Source organism: Lithobates pipiens, unplaced genomic scaffold (genome assembly GCF_037356315.1).
Source record: "Lithobates pipiens isolate NorthernLeopardFrog02 unplaced genomic scaffold, aLitPip1_a1.2 Scaffold_79, whole genome shotgun sequence".
Classification (NCBI taxonomy): domain Eukaryota; kingdom Metazoa; phylum Chordata; class Amphibia; order Anura; family Ranidae; genus Lithobates; species Lithobates pipiens.
In genome coordinates, this window is record NW_027507902.1 from 270825 (window position 1) to 291435 (window position 20611).

Genomic DNA, 20611 nt, shown 5'->3' on the forward strand with positions numbered 1-20611 from the left:
TCTAAACTAAGGTAAATTTTCTGGAATTTACGCAGCTTTTAGTTTACGACTGCCTATCTCATTTCTTGAGGTGCTAAAATGGCAGGGCAGTACAAAACCCCCCCAAATGACCCCATTTTGGAAAGTAGACCCCCTAAGGAAATTGATAAGAGGCATGTTGAGCCCATTGAATATTTTATTTTTTTGCCGCAAGCGATTGAATAATGACAAAAAAAAATGTATTTATTTTTTTTACACAAAGTTGTCACTAAATGATATATTGCTCACACATGCCATACTTATATGTGGAATTGTACCCCAAAATAAATTCTGCTGCTTCTCCTGAGTACGGGGATACCACATGTGGTCAACTTTTTGGAAGCCTAGCCGCGTACGGGGCCCCGAAAGCCAAGCACCGCCTTCAGGATTTCTAAGGGCGTACATATGTCATTTTACTCCTCACTACCTATCACAGTTTTGAAGGCCATAAAATGCCAAGATGGCACAAAACCCCCACAAATGACCCCATTTTAGAAAGTAGACACCCCAAGCTATTTACTGAGAGGCATGTTGAGTCCATGGAATATTTTATATTTTGCCACAAGTTGCGGGAAATTTACAAACTTTTATTTTTTATTTTTATTTTTTTCACAAAGTTGTCACTAAATGATATATTGCTCACACATGCCATGGGCATATGTGAAATGACACCCCAAAATAAATTCTGCTGCTTCTCCTGAGTACGGGGATACCACATGTGTGGGACTTTTTGGGAGCCTAGTCGCGTACGGGGCCCTGAAAACCAAGAACCGCCTTCAGGATTTCTAAGGGTGTAAATTTTTGATTTCACACCTCACTACCTATCGCAGTTTTGAAGGCCATAAAATGCCAAAATAGCACAAAACCCCCACAAATGACCCCATTTTGTAAAGTAGACACCCCAAGTTATTTTCCGAGAGGCATGGTGAGTATTTTGCAGCTCTCATTTGTTTTTGAAAATGAAGAAAAAAAAAAATAATGTATATTTTTTTTCTTTTTTTCAATTTTCAAGACTGACGTGACAAAAATGAAGGTCTGCAAAATACTAACCATACCTCTCGGCAAATAGCTTGGGGTGTCTCCTTTCCAAAATGGGGTCACTTGGGGGGATTTTGTGCTATCTGGGCATTCCATGGCCTCCGAAACTGTGATAGGCAGTGAGGAATGAAATCAAAAATTTACACCCTTAGAAATCCTGAAGGTGGTGCTTGGATTGTGGGGTACCGTGCGCGGCTAGGCTTCCAAAAGGTCTCACACTTGTGGTATCCCCGTACTCAGGAGAAGCAACAGAATGTATTTTGGGGTGTAATTTTACATATAACCATGGCATGTTTGAGCAATATATCATTTAATGACAACTTTGTGCAAAAAAAAAAATAATAATAATAATAATGTCTTTTTTCCACAACTTTTGTCAAAATATAAAATATTCCATGGACTCGACATGCCTCTCAGCAAATAGCTTGGGGTGTCTACTTTCTAAAATGGGGTCATTTGGGGAGGTTTTGAACTGTCCTGGCATTTTATACACAACATTTAGAAGCTTATGTCACACATCACCCACTCTTCTAACCACTTGAAGAAAAAGCCCTTTCTGACACTTTTTGTTTACATGAAAAAAAATTTTTTTTTGCAAGAAAATTACTTTGAACCCCCAAACATGAAGTGTTTTTTTTAAAGCAAAAGCCCTACCGATTAAAATGGTGGGTGTTTCATTTTTTTTTTTTTCACACGGTATTTGCGCAACGATTTTTCAAACGCATTTTTTGGGGAAAAAACGCACTTTTTTTTATTTTAATGCACTAAAAATCACTATATTGCCCAAATGTTTGATGAAATAAAAAATATGATCTTAGGCCGAGTACATGGATACCAAACACGACATGCTTTAAAATTGCGCAGAAATGTGCAGCTGCGACAAACTACGTACATTTTTAAAAGCCTTTAAATGCCTTTACAGGTGACCACTTTAGATTTACGGAGGAGGTCTACTGCTAAAATTAGTACCCTCGATCTGACCTTCGTGGTGATACCTCACATGCATGGTGCAATTGCTGTTTACATATGACAACAGACCAACGCTTGCGTTCGACGTTGCGCCTTAGCAGGGGGGGACAGGGGTGTTTTTTTTTTTTTTATTATTATTTTTTTTTTATTATTGCTTTTTTATTTTATTTTTAAACTGTTCCTTTCATTTATATATATTTTTTTATGATTTTTATTGTTATCTCAGGGAATGTAAATATCCCCTATGATTGCAATAGGTAGTGACAGGTACTCATTTTTGAAAAAATTAGGATCTATCAGACCCTAGATCTCTCCTCTGTCCTCAAATCATCTGACCACACCAAGATCAGTGTGATAAAATGCTTTTCCAATTTCCCAATGGCGCTGTTTACATCCCGCAAAATCTAAGTCATGAAATGCTCGTAGCTTCCGGTGTCTTAAGCCGCGTACACACGGGCGGACTGTATGGCCTACTTAGTCCTACTTAGTCCATCATACAATCCGACGGACAGTCCGTCCTACTTTCGAATGAACGGACTTGACCACACACGGATGAACACACAGTCCGTCGAAAGCTTGCGCGATGACGTGTACGGCACGTACGACGGGACTAGAAATAGGAAGTCCAATACACAGCAATGCAACCTTCGGCTGTGTAAATCCTTTCTGAGCATGCGCCATTCTTAGTCCGTCGAACTAGCCTACTCACGAGCGGACTGTCCGCTGAAACCAAAGTATGACGGACAGAATTACGGAAATTCCGAAATGCTTAGTACGCCAGACTGCACGCTGAAAAAGTCAGCTGAAGCCCACACACGAGCGGACTGTCCGCTGAAATGTGTTTCGGCGGACTAAGTAGGCCATACAGTCTGCCCGTGTATGCGGCCTTAGGCCATAGAGATGATTTGAGCCATTCTGGTCTCTGATCAGCTCTATGGTCAGCTGGCGGAACCACCGGCTGCATTCTCAGGTTCCCTGTTGGGACAGGAGAGCCTGAGAAAACCATGGAAGATGGTGAAGGGGGGGGGGGGGACATTCCCTCCCACTGCTTGTAAAAGTAGTCTAGATGCTAATTAGCCGCTAGGATTGCTTTTACATAAAAGCCGACCGCTGGCTGAAAAGAATGATACCAAGATGATACCTAAACCTGCAGGCATCATTCTGGTATAAGCACTCAAAGTCCAGCAACATACCAGTATGTTGCTGGAACTGGTTGGGCATATATAGTAATTTTTTTTTCATGCAGCCTGTGGGCTGAACGAAAAAAAAATATTGATCGGTGGGTATGCCCACCATTAGAATACCTCCCTTCATCCACCCACTTCTAATGGTGGGCATACATGCACCATTTATATATGCCGAAGCATGGGGGCATCCTCCCGCAAAAGGTAGGAGCAGATCGCTCCTCCACCCCTTATGCCCCCATGCTTCGACATATATGCTCTTTTTTAACTGTGGTGGTGAAATCACCCCCGACAGCGCTGGAGTCGCGGCTTTATGTATCGTGGGAGCAAACGCTGTTGCTGTCAAGATAAATAAATCGGCGCTGCAACTGAATGGCGTACCTGCTAAGCAAATGATGGTTAACAATAAAACAAAGTAACATTACAGTATAACAGTAAGACGTACCATACCTGCAAAGCAAATACAAAAAAAAAATAGCAAAAAATAACACATTTAACACAATCTGTGCCTAAAATATATATATGCAGAAGCATGGGGGCATCCTCCCGCAAAAGGTAGGAGCAGATCGCTCCTCCACCCCTTATGCCCCCATGCTTCGGCATATATGCTCTTTTTTAACTGTGGTGGTGAAATCACCTCCGACAGCGCTGGAGTCACGGCTTTACGTATCGTGGGAGCAAACGCTGTTGCTGTCAAGATAAATAAATCCGCTCTGCAGCTGAATGGCGTACCTGAAAACAAAAAATGGTTATCAATAAAACATTGCAGAATAGAATACAGTACAAAGGAGCAGAACAATAGAGAGAGAATAGAGAGAGAGAGAACAATAAAACGACAACTATTTTTGGTTTTTTTATTTTATATTTTTTTGGTTTTTTACTTTTTTTTTTTTTTTTTAAACACTTTTTTATGTAACTTTAACACTTCTGTTGTAACGGTTCCAGCGGTTTGGGTCTCTCAAAATGCGATGGCATCTTGGGAGACCCTGTGAACGTGTGCCTAGCCTGTTCAATGCTGTACCCTACTCTAAAACTCAACTAGTTCATGGTAGCGTTCAAAACATTCACCAATGCAAAGACCAGGATTGTCAGGACAGCGGGGACAACAATAACGGGTGTCACGCCTATATCTACGCTTTCTGCAGACACGACATTTTCTTTGGGGGGCTCGTTGGGTAGGGGTACTCGGGAGGATATAAGGATAATGCCTCTCATGCAGCCGGCTTACTGCATCTGGTAGGGGAAGGTGAGGTGGAGCACCGCCTGGATACAGAAGGGCTCTGAGGATATCCTCCTGGAATTTAAGGAAGGATCCAGTCCGTCCTGAAGCTTTGTGTAGCACATAAGCATTCAGCATAGCCAATTGGAATAAATAAACAGACACTTTTTTGTACCAGCGTCTGGCCTTACGGGCAACTAGATACGGCGCCAACAACTGGTCGTTGAGGTCCACCCCTCCCATATTAAGGTTATATTGGTGGACACAGAGGGGTTTCTCCACAATACTAGTCGCCGTAGGAATTTGGACCGTCGTGTCTGCATGAAGGGAGGTAAGAACGAAAACATTCTTATTATCCCTCCACTTCATAGCGAGCAAATTATTACACCGATAGCAGGCTCTCTCCCCCAGTCTAAGACGGGACTCTACAAGCCGCTGGGGAAAGCCCCGGCGATTAGGTCGCACGGTGCCACATGCTCCAATCTGCTGATCAAACAAGTGACTAAACAGTGGCACGCTTGTGTAATAATTGTCCACGTACAAGTGGTACCCCTTTCCGAATAAGGGTGACACCATGTCCCACACTATCTTGCCAGCGCTTCCTATGTAGTCAGGGCAGTTCTCCGGCTCTACGTGACTATCTCTTCCCTCGTAAACCATAAAACTATGTGTATAGCCTGTGGCCCTGTCACAGAGCTTATACACCTTGACCCCGTATCTGGAACGCTTGTTGGGGACGTATTGTTTGAATGACAAGCGACCAGAAAACGTAATCAGGGACTCATCAACGCAGACAACTTGATGGGGAGTAAACAAGTCTTCAAAACGTTGGTTGAAGTGGCCGAATTTTGTAGAGCCGATCGTATTCAGGGTCTCCACGAGGACGACAGAGTTCATTGTCGCTGAAGTGCAAGAACCGCAAAATCATCTCGTATCGTGCCCTGGACATGGAAGCAGAGAACACGCACATATGGTGAACTGGGTCAGTGGACCAATATGACCGCAACTCACTCTTTTTGCTTATGCCCATGTTGAGGGAGAGGCCCAGAAAGATTTTAAATTCGGAAACCGTAACTGGTTTCCATTGTCTGGCAAGGGCGGACTGGGGAATAGTGGCGATGTGTTGACCAGCGTACAAATTGGTTTGGTCCACAATAGATCTATAGAGATCTTCGGTGAAAAACAGTGAGTAAAAGTCAAGTGTCGTGAAATCAACTGTTTCCACGTTAATGCCAGGTTGGCCAGTGAATGGGGGAAGTACGGGTTCTGCAGAAGTGGTGGGCACCCAATTAGGATTGGCGAATTCTGCAGGAAGGGCACTATGGGTACGACGGGCCTGTCTTTGTCTTCTTCTTGGTGGCAGCGGGACACTACTTGTGCTTGCCACCTTGCCAGCTTGAACTGCACTTATGGGACTCGCCACGTCACCACGTGTTACTGCAGTGCTGGATGTAGGTCCAGGGTGTACTAGGCCGCTGGTGCTTGCAAGTTCACCAGAAGGATGAGCGGCTCTAGTACGTCTCTGCTCCATACGAGTGGCCTGCGGTTCCTCCACCCGAACAACAGAAAACATTCGGGATCGGGCACACCTGTCCCTAACAGCGGCCTCATCTCCGTCGTCCGAGCTATCTGTCATGGAGCCGCTGTCCTCTACAGGATCGTATTCTGAGCCTGAATCTGACAGATGAGTGACGTCCTCTTCACTATCTGTCATGCTCAGAAACGCGTAGGCCTCTTCACTAGTGTACCTTCGCTTTGCCACTTTGGGCTCTAAATTTAGGGGTACACTAGTGAGACTCACAGGTAAAAAAGCACCTAGCCTGTCAGCGACTGTATCAAAACGCTACAAAAAAAAACTGTTAGCGATCGCAGGGATCAAGCCTGACTCTGCGAACGCTGCAGTTATGTGTGTTGTGTTTTGTAAGTGACAGTGATCGATCGATACTGCACTTGGGTGGGCTGGGCTTGGCGGAGGGGCTAAACGCAGGTGCTAGCAGGTATCTGGGCTGATCCCGCTATCAATGCGTTTTGGGAAACCTAAACTGCTGGCGACGCTAATATAGATCTGATCAGATACTATATTACTAAGGGAGGTGTATGCTTTGCACGTGGGTGTTAGAGGTACTGGCACTAACCTGACGCTGCCTGGGGCGACGCAGACCTTATCTGACCCTCAAACTTATATCACCCGCCGGGTGATCAGGGGGTTAAACCTTTATTAGGTAATAAATGGCGGGTGCCCTGAAACTATAAAAAAATAACTAACCAACCAGCGTCACCTGTAACAGTTATATGGTGATCACTGGTGTTAACTAGGGGGCAATCAGGGGGCTTTATTCGGTAGTATAGGGGCTATAAAAAGCTGCGGCGAACCTAAATACCTACCTGCCTAACTAGCGTCACCTGTGACACTAATACAGCGATCAGAAAAACGATCGCTTATTAGTGACACTGGCGACGGGGGGTGATCACGGGGTTAAACCTTTATTGGGGGGGTTAGGGGGGTACCCTAGAGCTAAAGGGGGCTAACCCTAACAGTTATTGCAGTCACAAATGACACCAATGCAATAATAAAAAAAACTGTGACTGGGGGTGCAGGGGTGATTGGGGGGGTGATTGGGGGGGTGAAGGGGGGGTGAAAGTGTGCCTGGCGTGTTCTACTGTGTAGTGTAGTGTTGGTGCAACTCACCGATCCTCTCTCCTCGGTGCCGGAACGAAAAAGACCGACACGAGGAGAGATTACATCACTTCCTCTGCCTGTGTTTACATTACAGGAGAGGAAGTGATGTCATGCTGCCATTTCATTCGTCAGGAGCGATCGCGAGGGGGTGGCCATGAATGAATGGCCGCCCCCTCATCCCGGATCGCTCCTGCACGGAATCCGACCGCCGCTGGCACCCGATCGGGCCCCCCACCCGCGGGAAGGCATGGACGTACCTGTACGCCAATATGCCTGCCCGTGCCATTCTGTCGACGTACATCGTCGTGCGGCGGTCGGCAACTGGTTAAAGTGATAACTTATTCTGACAATTGGACCTATACGACCACAGTTTTGGAAGTTCTGGGTTTGGGTTCAAACTTTTGCAGCTGGGTTAAAATACTGTACCAGGCCCCTTTCAGCAGAAATTAAACTGGGAGGGAATCTGAGCCCTTTTCCATAGGCCGGGGAACGAGTCATGGCTGCCCCCCTATCCCTGTTCTTGTTTGCACTCCTGATGGAGCCTATAGCCCAAGCCATCCGAGTCTCCACTGATATTAAAGTTATTCGAATCGCGTCGATCATTGAAAAAGTTGCTCTTTATGCCAATGATTTGGTTCTCTTTTTAAATGACCCTGGTCCTGCTCTTAAAACCGCCCTACATTGAATGACATCATTTCATTCGCTCTCAGGTTTAAAAGTTAATTGGGAACAATCCCTTATCCTTCCCACTGATGAAAGCAAAGAGGAAGAAACTGTGCTACGGAGTAAGAATGATATTGGTCGGAAGCTGCAATTCAAATGTTCACCAAAAATACACAAAACAGAAAGAGAAAAAAGAGAACTGCGCTAACCTCAAATGCCCAAAGTGAATGGGGTATGTGTATGTGCTAAACCCACGATATAAGCCTTAGTGTCTTAATGTCTCTAAGGCCACCTCAAAAATATAGTGCATACTGTTATATATACAAATAAGTAAAATTAAATACAAAGATAAGACACAGATACGTGTCAATAATGTGAATTGCCCAAACACAGTACAAATTGTGTAGATCTCTGTGCATATACCCCTAAAAAAATGAAGAATAGAAATTTTCTCAAAACGGAAAAAAAATTTTTTTACATAAAATAAATGATCAAAAAATATTTTGAGACGCTCTATATAATGTCCATATAATTATATACCAAACTATTACTATACAATGTCCATATGGTAAATAAACACCAGTGAAGAAAACTTCGTATGAAGAGCTGAATTGGAAGTGCACAAATGAATAATCTTCTCCAGAAATATAGTGTGCTTTTCCCATCACCGAATGAGTGAATTGGCTCCTTACCAGATCCGAGCGACCCCCCGTTACAGAGGGTCACCCCAGGCAGAAACAATCAAAGGATATCCGGGTGGCGGTTCCCCCTCAGGCGATCCCGAATCTTTCACGCAATAGGGCTATGGCTGTTGCTCCACATATCACTCCCAACTTCTATATTCCCCCCCTTCTGTCGAAGGAAGGGGGAGGAATATAGAAGTTGGGAGTGATATGTGGGAGTGATATGTGGAGCAACAGCCATAGCCCTATTGCGTGAAAGATTCGGGACCGCCTGAGGGGGAACCGCCACCCGGATATCCTTTGATTGTTTCTGCCTGGGGTGACCCTCTGTAACGGGGGGTCGCTTGGATCTGGTAAGGAGCCAATTCATTCATTCGGTGATGGGAAAAGCACACTATATTTCTGGAGAAGATTATTCATTTGTGCACTTCCAATTCAGCTCTTCATACGAAGTTTTCTTCACTGGTGTTTATTTACCATATGGACATTGTATAGTAATAGTTTGGTATATAATTATATGGACATTATATAGATAGGGTGCCCACGTGTCCCGGATTGCCCGGGATTGTCCCGGATTTCACATTTTTGTCCCGTGTCCCGGGCACCTTCATTCCGGGACAATACAGTGTCCCGGAATGAAACAAAACACAATCTGCTCCACGAGTCTCTCTCCCTCTCCCTGTCTGCCGCCGGCCCGCCGCGGCGCCGCCACACACAGTCACAGACTAGTGTCAGAGTCGGACTCACACTACACAGGCAGCGCACAGGAGGAGGATGACTCACACATGCAGTCTGGTTGCTAGGCTAGGGGCCGCCCCGCGTCTAGCAACCAGTGACGTCAGCCTGATGGGCGGGCTGAGACGGAGCTGGTGGCACTGTCTGGCAGTGAGTGTGGGCAATGCACCCCCCCCCGCAGGCCCCGCACAGTACGTACCCCAGACAGAGTGACGCCACTGACGACACAGGGCGCCTCACTTAAATTAAAGTCTCCAGGCCAGTCAGCACTCAGCAGCTTCAGTCTCGTGTCCTCTCACTGCCTGTGCTCTCACTGAGATTCCTCCTCAGATTCCTCCTCCAGAGCCCAGGCTCCTCCCGCCCACGAGGTCCTGCAGTTAAAATACAGACACTGACAAACTTCCAGGAGTCCAGGTTAGTGTACAATTCTGCTGCTGTACCCCTCCCCCTCCATTCTGCTGCTGACTGTCCTCCTCCATTCTTTCTGCTGCTGTCCCCCTCCAGTCTTCCTCTGTGTCCCCCTCTTTTCTGTTGCTGTCCCCCTCCCTTCTTCCTCCGTGCGCCCCTCCGTTCTTCCTCTGTGTCCCCCTCCGTTCTTCCACTGTGTCCCCCTATGTTTTTCCTCTGTGTCCCCCTCTGTTCTTCCTCCATTTTTCCTCCGTGTCCCCCTCTGTTCTTCCTCCGTGTCCCCCTCCGTTCTTCCTCCGTGTCCCCCTCCGTTCTTCCTCCGTGTCCCCCTCCGTTGTTTCTCAGTGTCCCCCTCCGTTGTTTCTCAGTGTCCCCCTCCGTTGTTTCTCAGTGTCCCCCTCCGTTGTTTCTCAGTGTCCCCCTCCATTCTTCCTCCATGTCCCCCACCATTCTTTCTCAGTGTCCCCCTCCGTTCTGCTGCTGTCCCCCACTGTTCTTCCTCCGTCTCCCCCCCCCGATCTTCCTCCATGTCCCCCTCTGTTTTTCCTCCGTGTCCCCCTCTGTTCTGCTGCTGGTCCCCTCTGTTCTGCTGGTGTCCCCCTCCATTCTTCCTCTGTGTCCCCCTCCGTTCTTCCTCTGTGTCCCCCTCCGTTTTTCCTCCGTGTCCCCCTCTGTTCTTCCTCCATTTTTCCCCCGTGTCCCCCTCCGTTGTTTCTCAGTGTCCCCCTCCGTTGTTTCTCAGTGTCCCCCTCCGTTCTTCCTCCATGTCCCCCACCATTCTTTCTCAGTGTCCCCCTCCGTTCTGCTGCTGTCCCCCACCGTTCTTCCTCCGTCTCCCCCCCGATCTTCCTCCATGTCCCCCTCTGTTCTGCTGCTGTTCCCCTCTGTTCTGCTGCTGTCCCCCTCCATTCTTTCTCCGTGTCCCCCTCTGTTCTTCCTCCATGTCCCCCTCTGTTCTTCCTCCGTGTTCCCCTATGTTCTGCTGGTGTCCCCCTCCATTCTTCCTCTGTGTCCCCCTCCGTTCTTCCTCTGTGTCCCCCTCCGTTCTTCCTCTGTGTCCCCCTCCATTCTTCCTCTGTGTCCCCCTCCGTTCTTCCTCTGTGTCCCCCTCCATTCTTCCTCTGTGTCCCCCTCCGTTCTTCCTCTGTGTCCCCCTCCGTTCTTCCTCTGTGTCCCCCTCCGTTCTTCCTCCGTGTCCCCCTCTGTTCTTCCTCCATTTTTCCTCCGTGTCCCCCTCCGTTGTTTCTCAGTGTCCCCCTCCGTTGTTTCTCAGTGTCCCCCTCCGTTGTTTCTCAGTGTCCCCCTCCGTTGTTTCTCAGTGTCCCCCTCCGTTGTTTCTCAGTGTCCCCCTCCGTTCTTCCTCCATGTCCCCCACCATTCTTTCTCAGTGTCCCCCACCGTTCTTCCTCCGTCTCCCCCCCGATCTTCCTCCATGTCCCCCTCTGTTCTGCTGCTGTTCCCCTCTGTTCTGCTGCTGTCCCTCTCCATTCTTTCTCCGTGTCCCCCTCTGTTCTTCCTCCATGTCCCCCTCTGTTCTTCCTCCGTGTTCCCCTATGTTCTGCTGGTGTCCCCCTCCATTCTTCCTCTGTGTCCCCCTCCGTTCTTCCTCTGTGTCCCCCTCCGTTCTTCCTCTGTGTCCCCCTCCGTTCTTCCTCTGTGTCCCCCTCCGTTCTTCCTCTGTGTCCCCCTCCGTTCTTCCTCCGTGTCCCCCTCCGTTCTTCCTCTGTGTCCCCCTCCGTTCTTCCTCTGTGTCCCCCTCCGTTCTTCCTCCGTGTCCCCCTCTGTTCTTCCTTTGTGTCCCCCTCCGTGTACATTGCATACCTGTCTAAACTGGTTACCACTGTTTGCATTTTTTCCCCCAAAAAATTGGCAAAAAAGGTATCAAAAAACATCTTTTTTAGGTGGGTGCGGGGGGGGGGGGGGGTGGGTTGTCCCTGAATGGCAGTTTGGAAATGTGGTCACCCTATATATAGAGCGTCTCAAAATATTTTTTGATCATTTATTTTATGTAAAAAATTTTTTTTTCAGTTTTGAGAAAATTTCTATTCTACATTTTTTTTAGGGGTATATGCACAGAGATCTACACAATTTGTACTGTGTTTGGGCAATTCACATTATTGACACGTATCTGTGTCTTATCTTTGTATTTAATTTTACTTATTTGTATATATAACAGTATGCACTATATTTTTGAGGTGGCCTTAGAGACATTAAGACACTAAGGCCGCGTACACACGGGCGGACTGTCTGACGGACTTGGTCCGCTGAAACGTGTTTCAGCGGACAGTCCGCTCGTGTGTGGGCTTCAGCGGACTTTTTCGCCGGACAGTCTGGCGGACTAAGTCTTTCGGAATTTCCGTAATATTGTCCGTCCAAACTTGGTTTCAGCGGACAGTCCGCTCGTGTGTAGGCAAGTTGGACGGACTAAGTATGGCGCATGCTCAGAAAGGATTTACACTGCGAAAGGTTGCATTGTAGTGTATTGGACGTCGTATTTCTAGTCCCGTCGTACGTGCTGTACACGTCATCGCGCAAGCTTTCAGCGGACTGTCTGTTCATCGTGTGTGGTCAAGTCCGTTCATTCAAAAGTAGGACGGACTGTCCGTCGGATTGTCTGACGGACTTAGTTGGCCGGACAGTCCGCCCGTGTGTACGCGGCCTAAGGCTTATATCGTGGGTTTAGCACATACACATACCCCATTCACTTTGGGCATTTGAGGTTAGCGCAGTTCTCTTTTTTCTCTTCCCACTGATGAGCATGCACAAGTAGCTGCGGACCCTTCTCTGCCCCTTAAATGGACCTCCACTGCAAAATACTTGGGCCTATCGCTATCACCAAAACTTACCAAATATTGTCCCCCTATTACAATCAGCAAAACAAAGACTGAAAACATGGAGTAATCTCCCTCTGTCACTTGTAAGAAAAAACAATCTTATAAAGATGTCCTCCGTCATACCCCAGTATGGTTACCATGGAAATATTGAAAATCATCTGACAGCTTTGCTCTCCTTTCTGTTGGGCTCCTCCCAAAATAAATTTAAATGAAAGAAGCTCCAGAGCTGCGGCACGCGGGCTCCGCCCCCTCTCTCTGGCCACCCCCTCTGTGTATAATGGATAGATTTATCCATTGCCTGAATCTATCTATGGCCACTGCCACCCCCTATTTAGGCATCCGGTCCCATTTTGGGCACGGGGCGCCCGAATTACAGCGGTGGGGGATGTTTTTGAAGCACTTGATTGGAGCCATAGGCTCTAATAGACTTCAAAAAAGGTGAACTTGGAGCGCAGAGCATTGCACTCACAATCCAATCAGGTGTGTTGGAAAAGCAAATGAATATTCACTAACGCTGAACCGCCTCTCCACCAATCAGGTGCTTGGGTCTGTTACCGTCACCTGATTGGCTGAAAGGACAGGCGCTGCGATTCGATGCCTATCTGGAAGATTGAAGGAGATGCATGGAGGACACATCTCGCCTCTGTCTGACCCTCTGCAAGGTCCCAGAGCTTGCTGCCCGCATGCCAGACCCACCACTGAGACAGGGTAAGTGCTGGGCAGATGGCAAGTGGGCAGGGGGGGGGTCACAGTGGCAATATTTGATGGGCACAGTAGATGCATTTGATGGGCACAGTGGAAGCATTTGATGGGCACAGTAGTAGCATGTGATGGGGCACAGTGGCAGCATTTGATGGGGCACAGTGGCAGCATGTGATGGGGCACAGTGGCAGCATTTGATAAGGCACAGTGGCAGCAAGTGATGGGGCACAGTGGCAGCATGTGATGGGGCACAGTGGCAGCATGTGATGGGGCACAGAGGCAGCATTTGATGGGGCACAGTGGCAGCATGTGATGGGGCACAGTGGCAGCATGTGATGGGGCACAGTGGCAGCATGTGATGGGGCACAGTGGCAGCATGTGATAAGGCACAGTGGCAGCAAGTGATGGGGCACAGTGGCAGCATGTGATGGGGCACAGAGGCAGCATTTGATGGGGCACAGTGGCAGCATGTGATGGGGCACAGTGGCAGCATGTGATGGGGCACAGTGGCAGCATGTGATGGGGCACAGTGGCAGCATGTGATAAGGCACAGTGGCAGCATTTGATGGGCACAGTGAAACATTTGATGGAGCTCAGTGGCAGAATTTGATGGGGCACAGTGGCAGCATTTGGTGAGCACAATGGCAGTGTTTTATGGGCACGGTGGCAGCATTTTATGGGCGCAGTGGCACTATTTGATGGCACAGTGGCTGCATTTGATGGGCATAGTGAGGCTGCAATTAATGGGGTTTTTTTCAGAATTTTTCAGTTTGTTTGCCCCCCCCCAAAAAAATTTTTTGAGCACCAGCCGCCACTGATGTGTGCTGTTGAGCAACTTTGGATTTGTGACAATCTGCAAGCAAGGGGGTTGATTTCTGATACCTCCCTCGTCCTTGTACTCTTACAGTGATCTTTTGGCCCCCACATTGTCCTTCCATGTCTGATCACATGGTGGCCACATGGTGGTATTGAGGGACACATGGTGTTTGCAGACATCCCAGCAATTGGAATATTGCCCAAACTGTGATTACTCAGACTGACACTTCCACCGTGTGCCCAATGTACTGCACCCTGAGGTCTGATGACACAGTGTCACTCCTTATTAGGGTGTCACCGTATTGTCACTCCTTATTAGGGTGTCACCGTATTGTCACTCCTTATTAGGGTGTCACCGTATTGTCACTCCTTATTAGGGTGTTGTGTCAGGTCATCTCTTCATTCTGGGAAAATCCTTCTCCTTCACAATACCCGGCCGTGTCACTGGACTCAGGTAAGACCTTCAAGGACCTCTAATACAAGATATAAAGATGTGAGAAGTATAAAGAGTTCACAGAAACCTCCTCCAGATCCAGATGTGTTTCTGCCTGTGTGTGTGTTTGATGCATTTTTTTATGCGTTTCATATCCTTTTTTACTTTTTTTTTCTTTTCCTCGTCATGCTAGTTCACATCACATGTGTTCCAGTTTTTTTTTTTCTGCACCTAGTAAGTAGGTTCCATGGTTTCCAATGACATAGTTCACACCAGTGCTTGCAGTTCCAGAAAAAAGTAGAACGTGCTGCAGTTTTCCTGCACAGAACTGTACTGGAACGTGAAAAACAGGGGAAGAAAGAGGGGAGGACATCCTGGAACGCATCAAAAATGCACTGGAATGCATAAAACACGAATGCAGAAACCCATCCGGAATGGATTTGGAGGATGTTTTATTTAGGTGTGAACCGACCCTTTCTGGGGGTTTTTTCCCTGTACTGGGGTCTGGTGCGTTTTTGATGTGTTTTTCCACGTTCCAGTACAGTTCTGTGCAGGAAAAATGCACCATATTCTATTTTTTTTTTCTTCTTTATGGAATCAGAACACACTGAAACTGCAAGCACTGGTGTGAACTATGCCATTGGAAACCATGGAACCTACTTTCTATGCGTTTCTATGCAGAAAAAAAAAAGCACCGGAAGGCATGTAGCGTGAACTAGTCCTAAGAAATAAACAAATGTCAGGAAGAGAAACTACCCATTCAACTTATAGAAAAGAATCTCCAGGAATGTCAGTAAACACATTTCAGGATATAATTGTCTGTTCCTGAGAGGAAGGGATTCTCCTGCGCACAGCTCGTTTCCTGACAGTAATTTCCCTGTAGCCACCTGCCCTAGCCTGATATGGTGGATCACATAGATAATGCTGAGTGATTGTAAATACAATGTCTAGTGTCCCTCTATGAGGTGGAATGTTAGAAGAATTGCCTGGAGATGGTCAGATCTTGTCACTACACGAGGAGCCTTTCATCTTTGAGGAGATAACACGGTTTTCCTTCTATACAGATCTTCCGTCAGACATGAGAACTTTGTACATCACTCTGATCTTTGGGGTTCTCCTCCCATTTGCCAGCGCCGAGGACTGGGATCTGGAGAAGATGAGACAATGTAAGTCTGAAATGTATAGGACTGAATTGGAGGTACAGATCATCAATACATCTGAATGTAGAACTAATAGTATCATTCTATATCATTTATAACGTCAGCCCAGTCTTAGAGGCATAGATCGGAGGCTTCCATAGACCAGGGAGCCCTATAGACCAGGGGCTTCCATGGTCAGGGTCTTCCATAGACCAGGGAGCCCTATAGACCAGGGTCTTCCATAAACCAGGGAGCCCTATAGACCAGGGACTTCCACGGTCAGGGTCTTCCATAGACCAGGGAGCCCTATAGACCAGGGTCTTCCATAAACCAGGGAGCCCTATAGACCAGGGACTTCCACGGTCAGGGTCTTCCATAGACCAGGGAGCCCTATAGACCAGGGGCTTCCACGGTCAGGGTCTTCCATAGACCAGGGAGCCCTATAGACCAGGGGCTTCCATGGTCAGGGTCTTCCATAGACCAGGGAGCCCTATAGACCAGGGTCTTCCATAAACCAGGGAGCCCTATAGACCAGGGACTTCCACGGTCAGGGTCTTCCATAAACCAGGGAGCCCTATAGACCAGGGACTTCCACGGTCAGGGTCTTCCATAGACCAGGGAGCCCTATAGACCAGGGACTTCCACGGTCAGGGTCTTCCATAGACCAGGGAGCCCTATAGACCAGGGACTTCCATAGACCAGGGAGCCCTATAGACTAGGGTCTTCCATAGACCAGGGAGCCCTATAGACCAGGGTCTTCCATAGACCAGGGACATCCAAAGATTGGGAAAATCTGTAGACCATGACTTCCATAGGTCAGGGGCTTCCATGGATCAGGGACATCCATAGATTAGGGGCCTCCATAGATCAAGGGCTCCTGCAGATCAGGGAGGTCTATACATGAAGGACCCCCATAAATCAGGGGCATCCCTAGGTGACCCTATCCCCATGTTTAATTGAGCGGTTAGGTTCAGGGTTAAGGTTCCTTTTTAGTGGTTAAAGTTTATGTTTGAGGCTTAGATTGAGTGTTTGGGATAGATTCTGGGTTATAGTAAAGGGCTGTGTTAGTGGTTAAAGGTTATGTTTAGGGAAATGAGGGTTGGGGTTAGGTTCAGGATTAACATTAAGGGTTAGGTTGGGGCTAGTAATTACATTTATGCTAAAGTTTGTTTGGGGCTTAGATTAAGGGCTGGGCTTAAGTTCTGGGTTAAGGCTTAGGTTGAGGTTAGTAGGTTATGTTGGGTTAAAGGTTATAATTTAGGGTTAGATTGAGGTTTATAGCTAAGTTTTAGGTTAGGGTTAATTGATTGTTAGACTAGAGGTTATAATTAAAGGTTAGGCTGAGGTTTGGGGTTCGATTCAGGGGTAGAGTTGAGGGTTAGATTTAGGGGTAGAGGTTAAGCTGAGGTTTTGGGTTAGATTCAGGGGTGAGGGTGAAGGGTGGGGTTAGATTCAGGGGTAAAGGTAAGTGTTAGACTGAGGTTTGGGGTTACATTCAGGGGTAAAGGCAAGAGTTAGGCTGAGGTTTGGGGTTAGATTCAGGGGTAGAGGTAGGGGTTAGATTCAGGGGTAAGGGTTAGGCTGAGGTTCGGGGTTAGATTCAGGGGTAAAGGTGAAGGGTTAGGCTGAGGTTTAGGGTTAGATTCAGGGGTAAAGGTGAAGGGTGGGGTTAGATTCAGGGGTAAAGGTAAGGGTTAAGCTGAGGTTTAGGGTTAAATTCAGGGGTAAAGGTGAAGAGTGGGGTTAGATTCAGGGGTAAAGCTAAGGGTTAGGTCGAGGTTGAGGCTTAGGGTTAGATTCAGGGGTAAAGGTGGAGGGTGGGGTTAGATTCAGGGGTAAAGCTAAGGGTTAGCTCAAGGTTGAGGTTTAGGGTTAGATTCAGGGGTAAAGGTGAAGGGTGGGGTTAGATTCAGGGGTAAAGCTAAGGGTTAGGTCGAGGTTGAGGTTTAGGGTTAGATTCAGGGGTAAAGGTGAAGGGTGGGGTTAGATTCAGGGGTAAAGCTAAGGGTTAGGTCGAGGTTGAGGCTTAGGGTTAGATCCGGGGTAAAGGTGGAGGGTGGGGTTAGATTCAGGGGTAAAGCTAAGGGTTAGCTCAAGGTTGAGGTTTAGGGTTAGATTCAGGGGTAAAGGAGAAGGGTGGGGTTAGATTCAGGGGTAAAGCTAAGGGTGAGGTTGAGGCTTAGGGTTAGATTCAGGGGTAAAGGTGAAGGGTGGGGTTAGATTCAGGGGTAAAGCTAAGGGTTAGCTCAAGGTTGAGGTTTAGGGTTAGATTCAGGGGTAAAGGTGAAGGGTGGAGTTAGATTCAGGGGTAAAGCTAAGGGTGAGGTTGAGGCTTAGGGTTAGATTCAGGGGTAAAGGTGAAGGGTGGGGTTAGATTTAGGGGTAAAGCTAAGGGTTAGGTCGAGGTTGAGGTTTAGGGTTAGATTCAGGGGTAAAGGTGGAGGGTGGGGTTAGATTCAGGGGTAAAGCTAAGGGTGAGGTTGAGGCTTAGGGTTAGATTCAGGGGTAAAGGTGGAGGGTGGGGTTAGATTCAGGGGTAAAGCTAAGGGTTAGGTCGAGGTTGAGGTTTAGGGTTAGATTCAGGGGTAAAGGTGGAGGGTGGGGTTAGATTCAGGGGTAAAGCTAAGGGTGAGGTTTAGGGTTAGATTCAGGGGTAAAGGTGAAGGGTGGTGTTATATTCAGGGATAAAGGTAAGGGTTAAGCTGAGGTTTAGGGTTATATTCAGGGGTAAATCTAAGGGTTAGATTGAGGTTTAGGGTTAGGTTAGAAGTTGAGGTCATCTTCATAGCACTACTTTCCAAAGACCAGAAGGCAATCTATCCCCTGCAACCTCCCCCCGTGTAGGTCTCTTGGTGCACATTTGATGTTTCTCAGAGATTGTACAAACCCAAAATGATAAAAAGTTGGGAAACTTCATCTTGTTATTTGATTGGCTCCCGGGGTTTGGAGGTTCCAGATTTGGAACATAACGAGTCGGCCCCTGCTGCAGTTACATTGGAATATAGAGGGGAAGTGGATTTTAGTATTCTTTGTAAGGTGGAAAGGAATAGACTGAGGCATTGAAACAATGAGAGCAGAAGTGGGTGGGGCAGTGAGTGAAATGCCCACCCCTGAGGTTCACACCGGCCTTCTTTTCCTGCAGGTACGTGCTCAATGAATGTAACTAAGGAAATCCCATCAGCCGTGGCCCGAGGTTGCATTACAGACACCCGGGGACAGAGAGTCACGTAAGTTATAGAAATGAGTATTATATTGTTCAATGTATGGGGTGCCCATCATGTGATCTGATTGGATAAGAAGCGGAGCACACCCCCATTCTTTCATCAGGTTATTGGACAGGAAGTCAGCTGTGTGTAGGAGAATATCTTCCCCAGGATCGGAACTTTATTTCAGTGCTATTGAGTTCTGAAACCTGTTGATGGAGCTCTGAGAAGAATTGGCACCAGTACTCACCGAGGTGCACGCCCTCTAGTTGGGAAATCAAGGTTGGGAAGGGTGTTGCCTCGTTTGTTGGGTTCATCTAGCTAATAAATAATTAATGTGGCCTCGCCCTGTACAGGAACACCCATAAAACCAGAACCTGAGCTTCTAAATTTAACGATCAATAAAGAATGCACGTGTCCTGAGGCATTATGGCGTCCATTCCACGAAAACAGTCAAAAAAATCAAAAATAAAGTGAAATTCAAAAAGTTCATTCCATGAAAGGTCCATGTTTTAACCCTTTAAAGGAACTCTTTCTATATAAAGGAATTGGTGAATGTGGTGTGGAGACACTTGACATTAACTTCACAAGCTGCCTGAAATACCGTCCATGTCCCGTCATATGCAAATCTTGACTTTCTCATCATGAGTCAAGATGTGCCCCCCCCCCCCCATTCACATTCACCTCCTTATAGACAATGGGACCACCCATCAAGTGGAAGAACCAATAGGAAGATGCAGAATATGGGAGGAGGCAAACTAGCCCTCATGGGGTTTTTTTTCACAGAAAGTCAATTTTGCATATTGGGGTTCAGGGGTTACTGGGTAGGTTCATAAAAAGATACATGCAGAAACTTGAGGTGCCCATACACCATGTGCCTGTACCCGTCTGTCTCAATTGGAAGGGTATGCCAGGGCAGCACTTATGTCTGTAGTACCCAACCTTCCTCTCCCCTCCATTACCCTCATAGATCTGCTCCAATGGTCATTGGATGATGGTCACGGCCATTGTTGACCCGTTCCAGGAATGATGTTTATGGGGCAAGTTGATGGTACTAGATGGTACTAGACTGGTCACCCCCTGATAAAGTAAACTACAACTGTGTCTGCAGTGCCCCACCCCCACCTCTCCATTATCTTCAGTCATAGATTTGCTCTCTGGTGGTTGGATGATGGTCACAATCATTGTTGACCAGATCCAGTGACAATCTAATGTTTGTGGAGCAAGCTGGAGTCACCTCTTTCAGGGGGGTCACCAGTCTAGTACCATCAACTCGCTCCACAAATGTTAGATTGTCATTGGGTCTGGTCAACAATGGCCGTAACCACCATAGAGCAGATCTATGAAGATAATGGAGAAGTGAGGGATGGGAAAGTTGCAGTACTCAACCTTCCCATCCCCTACCTCTCCATTATAGTAATAGATCTGCTCTATGGTGGTCACAGTCATTGTTGACCAGATTCAGCGACGATCTGAAGTTTGTGGAGAGAGTTGATGGTCTAGACTAGTGATCCCCCTGAAATAGGTGACTCCAACTGTGCCTTCAGTGCCCAACCTTCCCATCACCCACCTCTCCATTACCCTCAGTCATAGATCTGCCCCTACCTTCATTGGATGGTGGTCATGGCCATTGTCGGGCAGTTCCAGCAAGCATGTTTGTGGAGCCAGTTGATGGTCTAGACTAGTGATCCCCCTGAAATAGGTGACTCCAACTGTGTCTTCAGTGCCCAACTTTCCCATCACCCACCTCTCCATTACCCTCAGTCATAGATCTGCCCCTACCTTCATTGGATGGTGGTCATGGCCATTGTCGGCCAGTTCCAGCAACCAGGTTTGTGGAGCGAGTTGATGGTCTAGACCAGTGATTCTCAACCAGGGTTCCTCCAG

At 47.4% G+C, this 20611-nt stretch overlaps 1 protein-coding gene across 6 annotated transcripts in view; it reads left to right on the forward strand.

The window, feature by feature from the left end:
* The window catches only part of LOC143960017 (uncharacterized), a 58219-nt gene that overhangs the window by 15637 nt on the left and 21971 nt on the right, over positions 1–20611 (forward strand). For 4 of the 6 annotated variants that reach the window (XM_077468276.1, XM_077468277.1, XM_077468279.1 and 1 more), the window contains exons 4-5: positions 15447–15548; positions 18664–18748. In XM_077468276.1, coding sequence (XP_077324402.1) covers positions 15447–15548; positions 18664–18748 — 187 coding nt within the window. Of the gene's footprint in view, positions 1–8667; positions 8808–14266; positions 14404–15446; positions 15549–18663; positions 18749–20611 lie in introns of those variants that run through there. The other 2 variants (XM_077468282.1, XM_077468281.1) reach the window with 2 other exon arrangements.